The sequence below is a fragment of the Mus pahari genome, chromosome 9 (genome assembly GCF_900095145.1).
Source record: "Mus pahari chromosome 9, PAHARI_EIJ_v1.1, whole genome shotgun sequence".
Classification (NCBI taxonomy): Eukaryota; Metazoa; Chordata; class Mammalia; order Rodentia; family Muridae; genus Mus; species Mus pahari.
Window position 1 is genome coordinate 44,684,145 of NC_034598.1, and position 15,703 is coordinate 44,699,847.

Here is a 15,703-nt window from a genome sequence, read left to right on the forward strand (position 1 = left end):
CAGTCTGGCCTGGCCTAGTACATCTTGTAGTGTGAATCCTTCATATCTTCCCCACCACAACCTGTGGAGGTACCCCCTACGAGGAGGTGTGAGCTTTGGAGCCTGGCCTCAGGACAGGACAGCCTGTGCTGGCTGGGCTGTGTCCTGGGACGGTAGGGCGGGACTGAGAGCCTGGAGGTTGGGACCTTCCTGGAGGCAACGCCTGGGCAACGTCTTGGGCTTCACGCTAAGGACAAAGGACCACACAGGAAGAAGAGACAGGAAGCGGGAAGTCTGGACACCCTGCCTTTATTACACTGGCTTTCAGACTGAGTGGTGTCAGAGCCAGCCCACCTCACCTGTCCCTTCCCTGTGGTCCCTCCAGAGGCAAAACCTGCCTCTGACCTCCACACTCCACAGCTTCAGTTTGTACGTCTTTCTGAACAAGCTCCTGCTCATCCCTCGAAGTCTCCGGGCCTCCACGGGTTCCCTGGCCTGTCCGTGACCCTGGGAGACTGGGAGTGTCGGGGCACGCCCGTCTGCTTGGGGGCCCAGCATGCCTGTCCAGAGGGATCAGCCAGAGAGGAAGGTGACCTAGGAAGGAACCAGCCTGGGAGGGGCACCCAGGGTGGTGGTGGTGCTCAGACCAGATAAGTGCAGGAGACCGCATAAGTGGACAGGAGATGGAGGTTAGGGAAGTGATGGAGGGTCTGGCCACACTCAAAGTCATCTTCAGGAAGCGGCCTGGAGGCCACTCAAGTGACAAAGGGCTGGCTTCTAGATCCATAGGGTGGGTGAGTATCCACCCCAAAGTCCAGGGTCAGTGTGTGCAGATGCCTCTGCTGCGAGGACAGATGACACATGTGTGGCTGCAGAAGGCCTTCCTTTGCTTGTCTGGTACTTTGTAATTGGCCCAGAGGGGCCTGGAGATACAGACACATTTGGCCAAGCCCACTGATCTGAGCTGACTTCTGGGACCCGTGTAGGGTTCGTTAGGGACTGGGCTACTCAGAGGTCACACAGGTGACTGGCCTAGGCAAGGCCAGGGATGGATGAATCGTCACAGAAATGGCCTCTGAGGTCATCGTTAAAGGATGAGGAGGCCAGGCAGCTGTCAGGGGCACCTACTGCCTAGCAGGTGACACTGCCCTGTTTTCCTGGACCCAGGCTGCTGACTAAGGAACCCCTTACCGTTCCGCCCCCCCTTCCACACGCGGGCGCCCCCAGGCGGAAGCACCAGGCCAACAGGAAAGGGGGCGGAGCAGGAAAACAGGCCAGACCCCCCCATCCTACTGTGAGGTGCACCCCAGTACTTGGGGAGGTAAGGATTATCCAGGCCGGTGACACCCGGGAGGCACTGCTCTGTGGGTGCTGTGAAGCCCTAGGGCCGGTGTCCCGGTCCAAGCCAGCAGGCTGGGGGTGGGGGGGTTAGGGAATGCGTCACCATAGCCCGGCCCCCCGCCCCTTGCCCGCCCAAACTCCACCCCAGGGAAGGCGGCGCGGATAAAGGCTCAGGGGCCGCCCGCCTGGCCCCAGACCGGCACGGCCACCTCTCGCCACGACCCATATGCAGGTCAACTGGAGCAGTGGTGACCCAGGACCTACGGAGCCGGGTGAGTAGGGGCGGGGCCGCACGAAGCGGAGAGGCGCCCCCACCCGCCGTAAACTTCTCAGGCTGCCCCACTCTTTGTTCTCTGAACCATCGGCACCTAGGGTGCCTCAGGACCGGGAACCCTCCAACTTGTGGAGTGGGAGGGGCCGCGCGCTGTGGGCACCGCCCTGGCGGGACTGCAGCCCACGCCCCCCAATAACCCCCCCCCCCCGCACTCTGCCTTTCCAGCCAGTGACCTTGAACTATTTGTAGATAGACTCAGTTTCCCTTTATGTGCGGTCTTAGTCTTCTCTGCATGTTAAGTATAAAGGTTCTCGACGGACCCTCCCCACATGCAGACCCCCAATTCTCTAACCCCCTTTCCCCAGCCAAGACGCACGGCACTCCTCCCCCGGGACTCGGGCAGCGCTCCCGGGCGGGGACTGCAGAGGGCGCGCCGGGGCTGCTGACTCACCGCTGCCCGGAGCGGGGCGCGCGCGGGCGCAGCCGGGGACGCCGCATCACGTCACGCCTTGGGCGGGCACACCTCGGGAAACGGGCAGACCCGGGATTGGGAGGGGGGGAAGTCAGAAAAAAAACTGAGGGTGAGTTAGGTTAGGACGCGAAGTGACACTGGTTCGGGAGGGACGGATCTAATCAAAGCCACGTCACCGAGCTGCAGGGCCCTGCCCAAGCTGTGGGTTCCGCCCAAGTTCTCCAATATCATTGCATCCACCCACCCACGGGGGCGGAAGACGGCCCTGTCCTTGAGAGGCCAGCTCGCGACCCTTGACCATGAGGCTCAGGGCTCAAGCGACAGCTTCCGCAGACTGTAGCTTCCCGGACAGACCCAGCGGGGAGGCGCCACGATTTCCTGTTCCTTAGTCGGGAACAATGGCCGGCTCCTTGCTTTTTCTTCAGACCGCTCCCGTTGCGGACTGAAGGGGTTAGGCTCGCGCACAGGGGCGGGGAGGGAGGGTGCTAAGTCCTCAAACTCCAGTCCGCTACCCTCAGGGCCCGCCCGCCCTTTGTTAAGGTCTCTGGGCCTTATGAATGGCTCTGGGAGCGGGCGGGGGGTCGCGGGGGCTGGTCAGGAGCGGCATCAGTCCAACCCTTTTGGCATCTCCATTGGACGCAGAAGGGACGGGGCGGAGAGAAAGGGAGGGTCTCGCTGCCACGTGGGGTAGCCCCGCGGCGATTCTCATTGGCCCGGTAGAGCGACGGACTGGGCGGTCTGTGTGTTTTGATTGGCCGCCGCCAGGCCGGCGGAGTAAGTAGTGAATGGGAGGGGGCGGTGGTCCCGCCCATTGGAACGTTGATACATGATAACTTTTTTTTTCTTCCTACTTTCACCCCCAGATCTTGCGAGCGGCGGCTGCGGCTGTTGCTAAGGGAAGGGACGCGCGGGGTAGCACGACCCGAGAGGGATCCAAGCACCGTGCGAACCAGGATAGCTTGCCCCGTTTCTCTAGGACCCTCCCCGTGCCGTACCCAGGTCGCTGTCATCCGCCCTTGAAAACGGATCACAGACCCCACCCCGGGGCGCAACCCAAGGATCCCACACGACCCCGGAGCACCACTCGGATTCTTGATTGCCAGCTCAATTCCTAACGTTGGGACCTTCCCCAAGGGGCGCACGCACTGCTCTTTTCCCTGGGCGCCCGCGGAGCGGAGGAGGACCTTGTTTCGGCGGGGGAGTCCCGGCAAGGATTGGAGGCGACCCGCAGGCCCCCAGTTCTCCAGCGCGCGCCGGGGATGGAGCCGCAGCCCGGCGGTGCCCGGAGCTGCCGGCGCGGGGCCCCCGGCGGCGCCTGCGAGCTGAGCACGGCCACGGAGTCGGCCGCACCCATGAGCCTGGCGATCCACAGCACCACGGGGACCCGCTACGACCTGTCCGTGCCCCACGACGAGACCGTGGAAGGGCTGCGCAAAAGGTTGTCCCAACGCCTCAAAGTACCCAAGGAACGCCTGGCGCTGCTTCACAAAGACACGTAGGTAGAGCGCCGCCCCCGCCTGCGCGCCCCCTGGCACCGGGCCGCCCCCTCGGGCCCGGGCCCCGGGCGGGAACAAAGAGCGCGCCGCGCGGGGAAGCAGGGGCAGCCAGACGGGGGGCGGGGGGGCGGGGGCGCGCCGCGCGCTCTCGGGCGCCCTCTGCTCGGCCTTACTTGCTTGGGCCCCTTCCCCCGCCGGGGTCTGCACAAAGGCAGGAGCGCCCTGCGGTGTCCCAGGGTGCACGGGAAATACAGGGGTGACAGGGGAGTTGTGGGCCCTCGGGATGGCACGAGGAGGGGTCCGTTCTCTGTGCGCCTGGGGGGGGACAGCCACCCCCTCTCATGCCGGCGGTCTCGCCGCTTCCGCATCTGCTTGGCGGCCCCCTCTGCGTCTGGCTGTCTCCCCATCACTTGCGTCTCTCTACCCCCCTTTGTTCTCGGTTCCCCACACCTCCTCCTCACCTGGTATTTAAATCGCCTCCAGGCCGGGGAGTTCCCCCCCCCTCGTCCCCTGGCGGGCCTCTGGGGACACGCAATGTCCATCCCCAGCGGAGGGGCCCCAGTGGGGGAGGGGCGAGAGGGGGAGGGTCTCCTTTGTTTGAGCAGCGGGCCTGCGCCGGCGAGGGAGGAGGGGGAGCCTGGGTCGGCCGAGCCCCCGAAGGCCTCTCTAAGAGGGCCGGAGCCCCGCGGCGCCCACAAAGACGAGCCCGGGCAAGAATTGGAGAGTTGTAGGCAGGAACTGGCCTGAAGAGAGGCGCGGGGGAGGGTGGCAAAGAGCCCACGGGGGTTCAGGTGATAGCAGAGTCTCCTGTCTCTTGCAGATGGGTTAGTGCTTTCACCTGGAGTTAAGTGTCATGGCTTAGGGGGCTCCCGGGCCAGTAGGCCTCCCCACAGGCACTCGGGCCTGGAGAGCGGTGGGGTGGGAAACGCTCCTCTGTCCTCCCCTCTCCTTGGGCAGGCACAGCCCTCCTCCTCCTCCTTCTCGGCCTCCGCTTCCGCGTCTCTGTGTTGTCTCCCGTCTCACCCTCTTCCTTCCTACCCCCAGCCGGCTCAGTTCGGGGAAGCTGCAGGAATTCGGCGTGGGGGATGGGAGCAAGTTGACGCTCGTGCCCACGGTGGAAGCTGGCCTCATGGTAAATGACTGAGGGGCGCGTGCCCAGGAGGCTTTATAATCCCCTGGCCACCTCACTCCACAAATGCACCAACCATCTTCCCCTTGCAAAGAGCTCTCCCACCGCCCCTAGCACGCAAGGCTCCCCCCCCCCGACCCCCCTCTCACTGCTCTAAACCCACTCTGAGGTTACTCTTCCGTCCCTCTCTTTGTAGTCCCAGGCCTCGAGGCCGGAACAGTCGGTTATGCAAGCCCTGGAAAGTTTGACCGAGACCCAGGTAAGGACCCGCCACCCTCCCCCTAACAAGGGGAGGGGGGGACTAGAGGCAGTGGCCACACCTAGGGACCTGGCAACTCTCAGGACACCCTTAGAGAGTCTCCGGTTGTTTGTACTTCCCTGGTGGCCTGTGGGGGAGGGGATGAGAGCCCCGCCTTGGTGCCAGCTTGGCCTGGTCACCCCGCTTCCTCTTCCTCCCTGCCTCCCCCAGCACCTGACCACCTGACCTTGAGAAGTTTTCTCTCCCACGGTGGCTGCCACGGTGGGGGGGGGGGCAGTCTTTCGACCAGCCCTGACTGTGGGTGACCTTGGGCCAGGCTTACAGGCCCCATAAACTCTCCCACTGTGGAGGATGCAGCCCATAGGATGAGGCACTCCATGCCTTCTCACCTTTGTGAGAACAGGATGGCAAAACTTACTCTGCCAGTGCAAGGGGGGAGTCTCCCTCCTCCTCTCTCTGGTCTTTGTTCTCTGCCCCAACACGGGGAGGGACAGGCAGGGGCACCCAGCCCTGGGCCAGGGAGGTCTCCGCAGGATGTTAAGAAAATATTTAGTAAGCAGCCAGGAGGGAGGCTGGCTCTCAGGAGGACTCCCAGTTTTGAGGGCTTTCCCCTCCTTCCTCCTTTTCTCAGATTCTTGGCCACGACAGGGCCCTCCTCGTTAGCAGCCACTAGCTTTTCCAGTACAGTGACACAGCCGTCCTTAGCTTGCCCTGGGCAGTGGGGGGGGGGTTGGGGGGTGCGTACAGACTGCTGCTTGCTTGGCTTGATGAGGGGGACTGGACAAGGTCCCTGGACTCCCCTGCCTGGGCCTACATACAGGAAACCTTTCCGTTGCTCTGTTGTCCTGCCTCCTGGTATAGGGGGCACACGGGCTCAGGAGCTGGGTGGTCCTGCCTCTGTGGGAGGGGTCTGGGGAGAACAAGGAGGTTCTAGAAACCAGACTGCAGGGGCTTTTTTCTGGGCCAACTTTGAGCAGATTTGCCTGCTGGCCTGTGGGGGATGTGCCTGGTATGAGGAAGTCAGAGGGGGGTTTGTGGGTGGGGCCTCGAGATTCCCACAGTGGAAATTCTCACCTGGCCTCCCATTTGCCCTCCCCATGGGGGAGAGGGGTGACCCCAGGTGCTCAGGCCTTTCCCGGTGAAGGGTGGTAGGATTGAGGCTCTGGCTGGCAAGATGGGGACTTCGGGGTCTGTTGCCTCCCTCCCCACTCAGCTCTTTGTCCCCTCCCCTCGGGGCCCCAAGGGGAGAGAGGTTCCTCCAGCCCCCTGCCAGCAGAGCCAGGGGAGGGAGTTCTGCCAGGCGGTCTGCTGTGACTCATAGCCTCTATGTCACTTCTCAGAAACCTCCGCCCCCCCACCCTGGCCTCTGGAGAGAACAAGGCTGATGGCCAGGGCCCCAGAGGTGGGAGGGAGGGTGCCCAGTGTATCCAAGGGTCAGGTAATCCCACATGTCAGCCCCCACAGAGTGGGGGGGTGTGTGAGCAGGTCAGAGAGCTGCTTAGCAGAGCATGTGGAGGCCCTTGGGGACAGGCTCCAGGTTTCCCCTTGTCTTCTCACAGCCTAGGACACATAAATATTTATCTTGGGAAAGCAAAGGTTAACCGAGGAGTCCCTCCGGGATTCAGCTTGCCTTTGGTACGGCTTAGCTGTGAAGGCTTGACAGGGTCCTCCTCTGCTAGATTCAAAGGCAGACGGGATCTGGGCACTGAGGTGGGAAAGGGACAGGTATGTGACACTTCAGGGAGGGCAGTGACCATCCGCTGGGCCCCACCCCTTCTGGTCTCAGTTTCCCCTTTAAAGGACCCAAGTTGGCTGGAAAGAGCCAGAGGCTCCAATCTGACCCACCTCTGTCCCCCCCCACAGCCCCCAGCGACACCCGGGCCAGGCCGGGCTGCCGGAGGAGGCTTCCGGAAATACAGATTGATTTTATTTAAGCGTCCGTGGCACCGACAGGGACCCCAGAGCCCAGAGAGGGGCGGCGAGAGGCCCCAGGTCACATACTGCGGGGAAGAGCTGGGCAGGGTTGGGCCGGGGGCATCGTAGGTGAGAGCCGTGTTGGCTGATGAGGGTCCCCACTTGTCTCTGCAGGTCAGTGACTTTCTGTCAGGCCGCTCGCCTTTGACCCTGGCCCTGCGAGTTGGAGATCACATGATGTTTGTACAGTTGCAACTGGCGGCCCAGCACGCCCCACTCCAGCACCGCCATGTGCTCGCTGCCGCCGCCGCTGCAGCCGCCGCCGCCCGGGGAGACTCCAGTGTAGCCACCCCAGTGTCCTCGCCTTGTAGGCCGGTGTCCAGTGCCGCCCGTGTACCCCCAGTATCCAGCAGCCCCTCCTCACCCGTCTCCCCCTCACCTGTCACCGCTGGCTCCTTCCGATCCCACGCAGCCTCCACAACCTGTCCTGAGGTGAGAATGCAGAGGGTGCAGATACTGATTGCCCAGGGGAGATTTTGAGGGCTCCAGCCGTAGTCTTGTATCAAACACTGTTGAGCTGATAAAGTCTGGGGCCTGAACAGTCTCTGACGCTGACTGCCTTAGAGGCTGGGAAATCAGCCGAGGAGTGGACCCATCGCGACAATACCCATTTGCCAATCTTCCCACCAGCAGATGGACTGTTCTCCACCCGCCAGCAGCAATGCCACCTCGACCCCGGGCAGCAGCCCCACCCCTCGATCCCGCAAACCTGGTGCGGTCATTGAGAGCTTCGTGAACCATGCTCCAGGGGTCTTCTCAGGGACCTTCTCTGGTAGGTGTCACCAAGCACAAGTAGTGTAGGCATCTCAAACTTGAGATCCCCTGTTCTGGTTGGAGTCTGGGCCATGCACCTGTGTGTGACTGTGGTTCTGTGTGCTGCACTGGGACATTGGGATAGTGCCTAGGCCACCCTGCTGCCGAGCCACGCCCTCAGCCTCTTCCCCAGTGGGGGATTCTATGCAGAGGCTCTACCCTGCATCAAGCTCCAAGCCTCCTTGGGGTTTTGGGGGGTTTGTTTTCTTTTATTTTTTTGAGATAGGATCTTCCTTAGTTCCCCCACCTGGATAGGAGGGATTTTTGTTGTCTGGTTTTGTTTGTGTTTTTCAAGATGGTCTTTCGCCGTAACTCTGGCTGTCTTAGAACATACTCTGTAGACCAGGCTAGCCTTGAACTTGCAGAGATCTGTCTGTCTCTGCCTATGCCCATACCTCCCAAGTGCTGGGATTATTAAGGTGTACGCCACCACTGCCCAGCCCTGGCTTAGAGTTTGAGGCCTCATTGTACCCTCCTGAGTAGCCTGGATGACAGGTGCATAGCACCAGACCAGGGCGCCTGCGTGCCCTCAGTGCGCTCAGGTGTGTCTGCCTTCTCTTGTTGACACCCTGCTAGAACCCTGACAATTTGGGCTCATGACCCTCTTTCTCTCCTCCTGCAGGCACACTACACCCCAACTGCCAGGACAGCAGTGGGCGGCCTCGGCGTGACATCGGCACCATTCTGCAGATACTCAATGACCTCCTAAGTGCCACGAGGCACTACCAGGGCATGCCACCCTCACTGACCCAGCTCCGCTGCCACGCTCAGTGCTCACCTGCCTCACCGGCCCCTGACCTCACCCCCAAAACTACCTCCTGTGAAAAGCTGGCAGCCACATCCCCCACATCCCTGCTCCAGGGCCAGAGCCAGGTCCGAATGTGCAAGCCCCCTGGTGAGTCCCACCCCCACCCAGCCTCCCTCTCCTCAAGGCTGTCTCTGTGTGTGCTGGCTCCTGAGGGGACAGCTGACCTGCCAGGGGACCTCCTGGAGCTGGCAGCTGCTTCCCCCCAGACCTTCCCTAGCTAGCAGAAAAGGAGGCAACTGTTGCTGCACAGTGTCCCCTTGTGAGCCCTGGAGTGCTCCCTCCACTTCCTTCCCCCCACCCCAGGCCCCTCTCCAGATGGCCTTTGGCACTTCCCCTGAATGGTTGACTCAGTTTTAGCCCACCCCAACCCAGGCTGTGGGATGGTTTACACGATGCCCTATCTAGATCACCTGCCCTGTTCACAAGTGGGAAACTGAGGCACAAGCTTTGTGCCATTTTTTTTCTGGAAGCAGGATTCTTGTAGGGTTTTTTGTTTGGCTTCTGTCATTAGCAAGGCCCCCCTGCCCCTCCCTGGGAATTCTCCCCAGGCTTCCTCTCTCTCCATCAAGTCTTCAGCCCTGTTGTTTTCAGAGGGGTTTTCCTGAACTTGAGTTTTCTTCTCTGCTTCCTAGATAACTGGTGACAGGTGTATCAAACCATACCATGCATATTTTTTTTCCTTTTGCTCTTTGGTCCCGGGTGTTATTGGAAACTCTAGCTGTCCTGGGACTCACTTCGATCTCCCAGCCTCTGCTTCTCCTCCTCCCTGTGTGCTGGGATCAAAGGTGTGCACCACAGAGCCCAGCTGACTTCCTGCATTTCTTCTGTGACTAAACCCCTGTGCAACGCTTACTCAGCCCACAGACCTGCCTGCTCTCCCAGCATGCTCCAGTAACTGGAGGAGAAAGACCGGCCCCGTGCTTCCTTGTACATTGCGAGGTCCTTGCTGTCAGCAGTTGATGCTCCAGCCCCTTCAGAATGAGCCTCAAGATTAACAGGTGTCTATCTCCTTTTAGGAGACCGTCTTCGACAGACAGAGAACCGCGCCACGCGTTGCAAAGTGGAACGCCTCCAGCTCCTGTTGCAGCAGAAGCGTCTGCGCAGGAAGGCACGGCGGGACGCCCGGGGGCCTTACCACTGGACCCCCAGCCGCAAAGCTGGCCGTAGCGACAGCAGCAGCAGTGGGGGTGGAGGTAGCCCCAGTGAGGCCACAGGCTTGGGCCTCGACTTCGAGGACTCCGTTTGGAAGCCTGAAGTCAACCCGGACATCCAGTCCGAGTTTGTGGTGGCTTAAAGGATCCAGTCCCCTGGGGGCTGAATATCCCCTATCCCATACACGGGGCAGGAGGACGCCACAGACTGGACGCTGAGCGGCCCAGCTCTGGGGGGCACGAGGTCACCTCCGATGCCACTTACCAGCCTTTCTGATTCTTTTTTAGCTCCCCGATTGTCTGCCCTGCATCCCTGGTCACATGCCCACTCTCTTCCCTTACCATGGTCACGGCCTCTGCGACAGGGCCCTTCCCTCCCACCTCTCCAGCTCCAAATATGTAGCAGTCTGTTCCCAGATGGCCCAGACGGAGGAAGCCACCCACCCCAGCCCTTCCGCTCTGCCTAGCTCTCCCCACCCCCTTCCATAACCCAATTCAGGTTTTTAACTCAATGTAGATTCTCCAAGCACTTTACAGATGAGGGTTGGGGACCCCAGGATGAGTCCCACCCCCACCCCAGTCTGCAGACTTGGCCACCATTCCAGGCCAGCTGTATCCCCTGCCCCTCCCGCCCCGGAAAGCTGATAGACTCACAGAGGGTACCTTTGTCCACGAAGCCCACATAACTCACAGCCTTCCTCCTGCCTCAGTCTCCCAAGTGCTACAATGACGGGCCTTTGCCGCTATGCCTGGCTGGCCTTGCTCTTGCCACAAAAGCTAGTTGGATGGAAAAAGCTGAAGCAAGTGGCTGTTCTTTGGTCAGGTGGGGTGGGGTGGGGTATGCCTCTTTTCCTCTCGAGGACAGACCAGCCTCTCGGGCCACCCTCTCTGGACACTGGCCTCGCCGTCTTTCCTCCCTCCACACACCCACTTATTTCCTTAACCTTCTTTCCCAATGGAGCTTGGGGGACTATTTATAGATTTCATTTTTCTCACTGAGCCAGTGATGGTTGCTATCCTCTAGGGAAAAAAAAAGAAAGAAAGAAACTGGGGTAGGTTATAGGAGGGGGGCCCGGAGAGACACCCCTGTACCTCTTCTCCAGGCCCAGCCTGTAGCTAGGGATGGGAAGAGAGGTGCTGCGCTGTGACTGCATTAACTCCACCCTGGGGAGGGCACCCTGCGGGTCCACATTGGCTCCATAGGTGAGCCCTCCGCTTGAGTTGGGGCTGATACAGCAGGGGTGAATCCTGTGGGGAGTTTTTTTCCTCCACATTTTGAGATTTTGTGATAAATGGGATGTGTGCCCGCCCCTGACATCTGTCCATGTTGTCTAGACTCCACCTGTCCACGGTTCCTTTGTTCTAGGCTGTGAACCCGTCCTTGTCTCTGCCCCCACTGTGTTTAAACCTTAATGGTTTGGGATGTGAACGTGTGTTGACTAGCTGTAAAGGTTTTTTTTGGGGGGGGTGGGGGTGGGAAGGGGATCCTGAACGGTAGGCCAAGCGAGAATTTGGTTTGGTTTTTGTTTTTGTTTTGTTTTGTTTTTTTCCAAAAAGAGAAGGGAGGGGGGTGAGTGGGTGCATTTTTTAAAACTGTCTTGAATACCTATTTAAATGTGTGTTTTGGGGTTTTTTTTAGGATTTATTTTTTAAAGCTGCCTGTGATATGTCCACTGGGCTGAGGGTGGAGGCCTCAAGCAGGAGCCCACCCATAGTTCTCTCTTCCTATGACGATTCCCCAGATAGCATTAGCCACCCTCAGGGGGGAAGAATCCGGCTGTGGGGGATCCACCTCGCCCAAGTCTCCTTTTATTGAAATAAAATTTGAGGGGAAAAGGAAAAGCTTACACGAGCACCGAATTTCAAATAAACGAAAATGAGACATGACCTCTGGCCCCTGGCTGGTCCTTTAGGATTCCCCAGGCCCCTTGTCTGGTGAGTAGCCAGCCCTAGTTCCTGCAAATGGTTTCCCAAGCAGCTTCCCCAGCTTGGGACCGGCAGGAAGCTGCTTAGGGCGGAGGGGGGGGAGGGCCTGGCCACTTCCTGCTACCCAAGGACGGAAGTACCTTTGGGCGTGGGGCCGGGGCTGCCCTGGGCGATGCTTTCACCCTCAGTTCCTGGCTCTGAAGTGGGCTGAAGACGGGAACTTGGGGAGTCAGTACGGGGCAGGGCTTCCCAGCTCCCAGGAGTGGGAGGCCTTGCTCCAGCCCAGAAACTGGGAAGTGCCTGTGAGAGTTGCAAGCCAGGCAGCCAGGCAAAGGGAGTCAGCGCTGTGACTTGAGGTTCTCAGGGAGCTAGACCTCACCAGTCTCTTGTGACCTGCCTCTCCTCGGTGGCCACACCTGCGCATTCCACCCGTAAGGATCATGCACCTCCAGGCTTTTGCTCCAGCCATGCCCCATCTGGGCACAACAGTCTCTGGTTACACCTGGGAACTTGCCAAGGTGGACACCCACCTTTTCCTGCCCCCATCAGGAAGCCAACCTGGTGTTCCTCACGGCCCCATAAGGTGCTTCTCGGGGCAGGGCTGAGACTAGTTCTCTCTCAGACTGTTAATTCTCTTGGTCAGTGCTCCCCAGGCCTACAGTCACAAGTAATTACACTCCCATTTTCCAGCCCAGAAAACTGAGCCCCCTGGCCCCCAACACGGTGCTGGGCCTGGTGGTTTAGGCCTGTGGTTGGAAGCTAGTCCTCGCCCTGAGCTTCTCTGGGTGAGAAAAGCTGCCTTCCCCAAGGGTATGCTCCTCCCTCCCCAAGTAACCCCCAAGTCCTCCCGTGCCCGCCCACACCAGGAAGGCGGATGTCCTGATCCCTGGAGAGTTCATGGTCATTGGGCTCAAATGTTTGGGGACATCTGAGGGCACAGGACATAGGTGAGGGTGGGAAGAACCCGCTTGGGGGAAGGGCAGCTGCCCCTTGTAGCTCAGGGCTACACGAGGGACCAGGAAGGGAGGCGAGGCGCCTGCATCACTACCCAGGCAGGAATCTGCCAACCAAGTCCACTAGTAGGGTGATGAGAGGAGATGTCCCAGGGCACCTCAAGGCCTGATCCTTGAGGTGTCTGTCCTAGAGGTGTTGGGGAGTCTAATGTCACAACCTTGTGAGGATCTGACACCCCCAGACCACAGTGCTTTCTGCACAGCGCGTATGGACCAACAACCCCAGGGTAAAATCACCCTAGCCCCAAGGTAAGGAGAGAGAAACTGAGGCTCAGACAGCAATGGTTGCCGAAATCGCACAGGGGCGGGGTAGGCCCTTCACTTCCTTCCGCTCCCCCCACAACACCCCATTGAGGAAAAAGCTGAATGGGAGGGGGCCGCCCCCCCCGGAAACCCGATGAGATGGAAACGCGGTTGTCAGGGCAACGCGGCAGGAGGGGCTCCCGACGTCATCGCGGGGAGGGCGCCCCGTCCGCCCCCGCCTGAGCTTCGGCCCTAGCTCCGCCCCATTGGAAAGTGCTCATTGGTGAAACCTCCTTTCCGTCTTCTAGAAATACCAATAGCTCGAGGTTGCCTTCTGGAGGCGGGACTTTAGCCTAGCAAAGCCGAGTGCCCGAGCGGGGAGGTGCAGGGGCTCCGCCCCTCTGCCCGCGTGTATGCAAACTTGGGGGCGGGATTCGCAACGCAGGCTTGACGGCTGCTGCTGGGCGGGGACGGAAGAGGGGGCGTCACTGGGGGCGTCGCACGTGGACCCCCCAGCACAGGCGTGCCAAGAGCACCCCCGCTTTGCACGCTGGCATTTCCTGCCGCATCAACTTCCAGTTGACCTTACCCCGCTCTCCTACAGTTCCCTGCCTCTTGGGAGGACTTGAGGATGGAAGGCAACCTGTAGGAGGGGGCTTTGCGGGACGAATAGGAGTTTGCCATGTGTTGTTGGAAGAGCGATAGGGTGTGTTGCGGCTGCATTCAGGTCAAGCTGTGAAGGGGTTAACGAGATAGGAAAAAAGAAAAGCTGGTAAGAACCTTGAAGGAGATCCCCCAAGTCTAGACTTGAGTAGATGGGGGTGGGGCTCCTGGCCATGACCCTGGTTATAATCATCCTTTGGGAGGTGGAGGCAGAAACAGTAGAACAGGTTTGCACTGCACGAAATTCCAATCATCCGGAAGAAGCTGCGAGGGCTGATGGAAGGGATGGAGGATGGGGAGGGCAAAGATCTTAAAGTGCATGCTCGCACTTTGGATGAGCAGAGAACGACCCCCGGTCAGGGACACCAGGTCATCATCAGCTGTCCTTGCCCGTGGTCTCCTTAAAGAAGTCAGGGAGAGGTGGGTGGCGCACACTCTAGAGGCTGAGGATGACTACAAGGTCAAAACCAGTCGGAGCTTATGCCCAGGCTGGCCTAGGGTGCGAAGATGAGAGTAGAGGCTGGCGACAAGGAATGGTGGTGTTTGCCAAAGCCGCAAGAGGGTAACCTCGCAGATGGGCAGGTCTCTGTGACCAGGCAGCCGGGGGCGGGCAGAGAGAGGTCACTACGGGTCATGGCTTACTGCCAGAGTCTGGAGTCCCCTCGGGGGAGGGGTGGCCACTTTCCAGTCGGGACCTGGGGACCTGGCAGTAAGTTCTGAGATGTCAGAGGTCTGGAGGTGGCTCTGCGTGGGCAGCTAGGAGGAGCAGAACCCGTGGAGGAGGCCAGAGATGGTACCCGCAGGGCACAGCCGCCCCCGTGGGGCCCCAAACAGCTCCACCCTCCTGCCGGGCCTTGGGAAGGAGGCTAAGCTGGCGACGGCTGGGCGTGGAGATCTTCCCAGGAGTCTGATTCCAGCCCCACCCACGGCCACCTAGTCCTCCCTGGTGTCACGCGGGGCAGGTGAGCCTCTCTCTCATCCTGCCAGGTGGAGGAGGAAGGCTGTCACCTGCAAGACTCGCTGCTCCTCCAGGGCAAGGCTGGCTGGTTCCTTGGCTTGGTCCCTTCAAGGTTTTTTCTTTTTCTATTTCTGTCTCCATCCAAGCCCCTCTATTTTCGTCTTTTCACTGGCTGTCCCCACCCCTCCCCTCCTCCACTTCCGCCCCCTTCTTCACCCTCCCCCCCTCACATTCCAACCTCCTCCCCCCCGCCCCCCCCAGCCCACGGACGTGGGGCCAGCTGCTGCTTCGGGTGTCCAGGGGATGGATAGGGAGATGGGTCAGAGGTCCTCTGAGAACAGGCAGGGAGTGTGTGTTGGGGAACAGGAGATGGTGCCCCTAACCCTTCTGGAATGTGGGCGGGACAGGCCCTTGTGGAAGAAGGAGCTCGCCCCTCACCCCAGCAGGCAGCCGCAGACAGCTGTCATGCCCCACAGTACTGAAGCACAACACCACTCCCCAAGAGGCCTCCAGACATTCGGGGCAGCTGCACAGGCCAGGAGCATTTATGGAGGACTTTGGGCCTGACTCCCACTGCACAACACCCATGTAACTCATCCGTACCCCACACTGGTTCTTGAGCATCCAGGGTCATACATGTCCTAATGAGCGTTCCTAGATGAAGATGAGGTCTGAGATGGCTAGTTCAAGGTCAGCCTGGGCAATTGCGCTCACACACACACACACACACACACACACACACACCCCTACCCACACACACATCTGGGCAGGCTGAGTACATAGCTTCGTGGTAAGTGCTGGTCTAGCATGCCTGAAGTTCTGTGTTCCCCACAGGAAATAAAGGAAGAGGAAGAGTCTCGCATTTGTTTATGTTTATTGTTTTAAGTTGACTTCTTTCCCGTGTGTGAGTGCTTTGTGTGAGAGTAAGTATGTGCACCATGTTCATGGCTGCGGGCCGGCAAGCCCCCAGAGGACTTGGGTTGAATCCCCTGGGACTGCACTTACAAATGGCTGTAAGTCACTATGTGGGTGCTGGGAGCCCACCAGACCCCCCCCCCCGGAAGAGCAGCCAGTGCTGCTGGTATATTGTTCTTGCCCCAAGAGTTGGGATATTGGGGCTGGTGAGATGGCTCAGTGGGTAAGAGCACCCGACTGCTCTTCCAAAGGTCCGGAGTTCAAATCCCAGCAACCACATGGTGGCTCA

At 60.0% G+C, this 15,703-nt stretch overlaps 1 protein-coding gene across 4 annotated transcripts; it reads left to right on the forward strand.

Moving 5' to 3' along the window:
* The first annotated feature begins 1,457 nt into the window (after window positions 1-1,457).
* On the forward strand, window positions 1,458-11,583 carry Midn (midnolin). 4 transcript variants are annotated; one of them, XM_021205245.2, is made up of 9 exons: window positions 1,458-1,592; window positions 2,930-3,561; window positions 4,607-4,694; window positions 4,888-4,950; window positions 6,814-6,942; window positions 7,039-7,356; window positions 7,558-7,696; window positions 8,360-8,632; window positions 9,562-11,583. In XM_021205245.2, the coding sequence occupies exons 2-9, from the start codon at window positions 3,326-3,328 to the stop codon at window positions 9,837-9,839; spliced, it is 1,524 nt and encodes a 507-aa protein (XP_021060904.1). In that variant the 5' UTR covers window positions 1,458-1,592; window positions 2,930-3,325; the 3' UTR covers window positions 9,840-11,583. The 4 variants fall into 4 exon arrangements, with proteins under 4 accessions (XP_021060904.1, XP_021060903.1, XP_021060907.1 ...); XM_021205244.2 differs by having other exon boundaries at window positions 1,459-1,592; window positions 7,555-7,696; window positions 9,562-10,721; XM_021205248.2 differs by lacking the exon at window positions 6,814-6,942 and having other exon boundaries at window positions 1,463-1,592; window positions 9,562-10,721.
* Window positions 11,584-15,703: the final 4,120 nt, after the last annotated feature.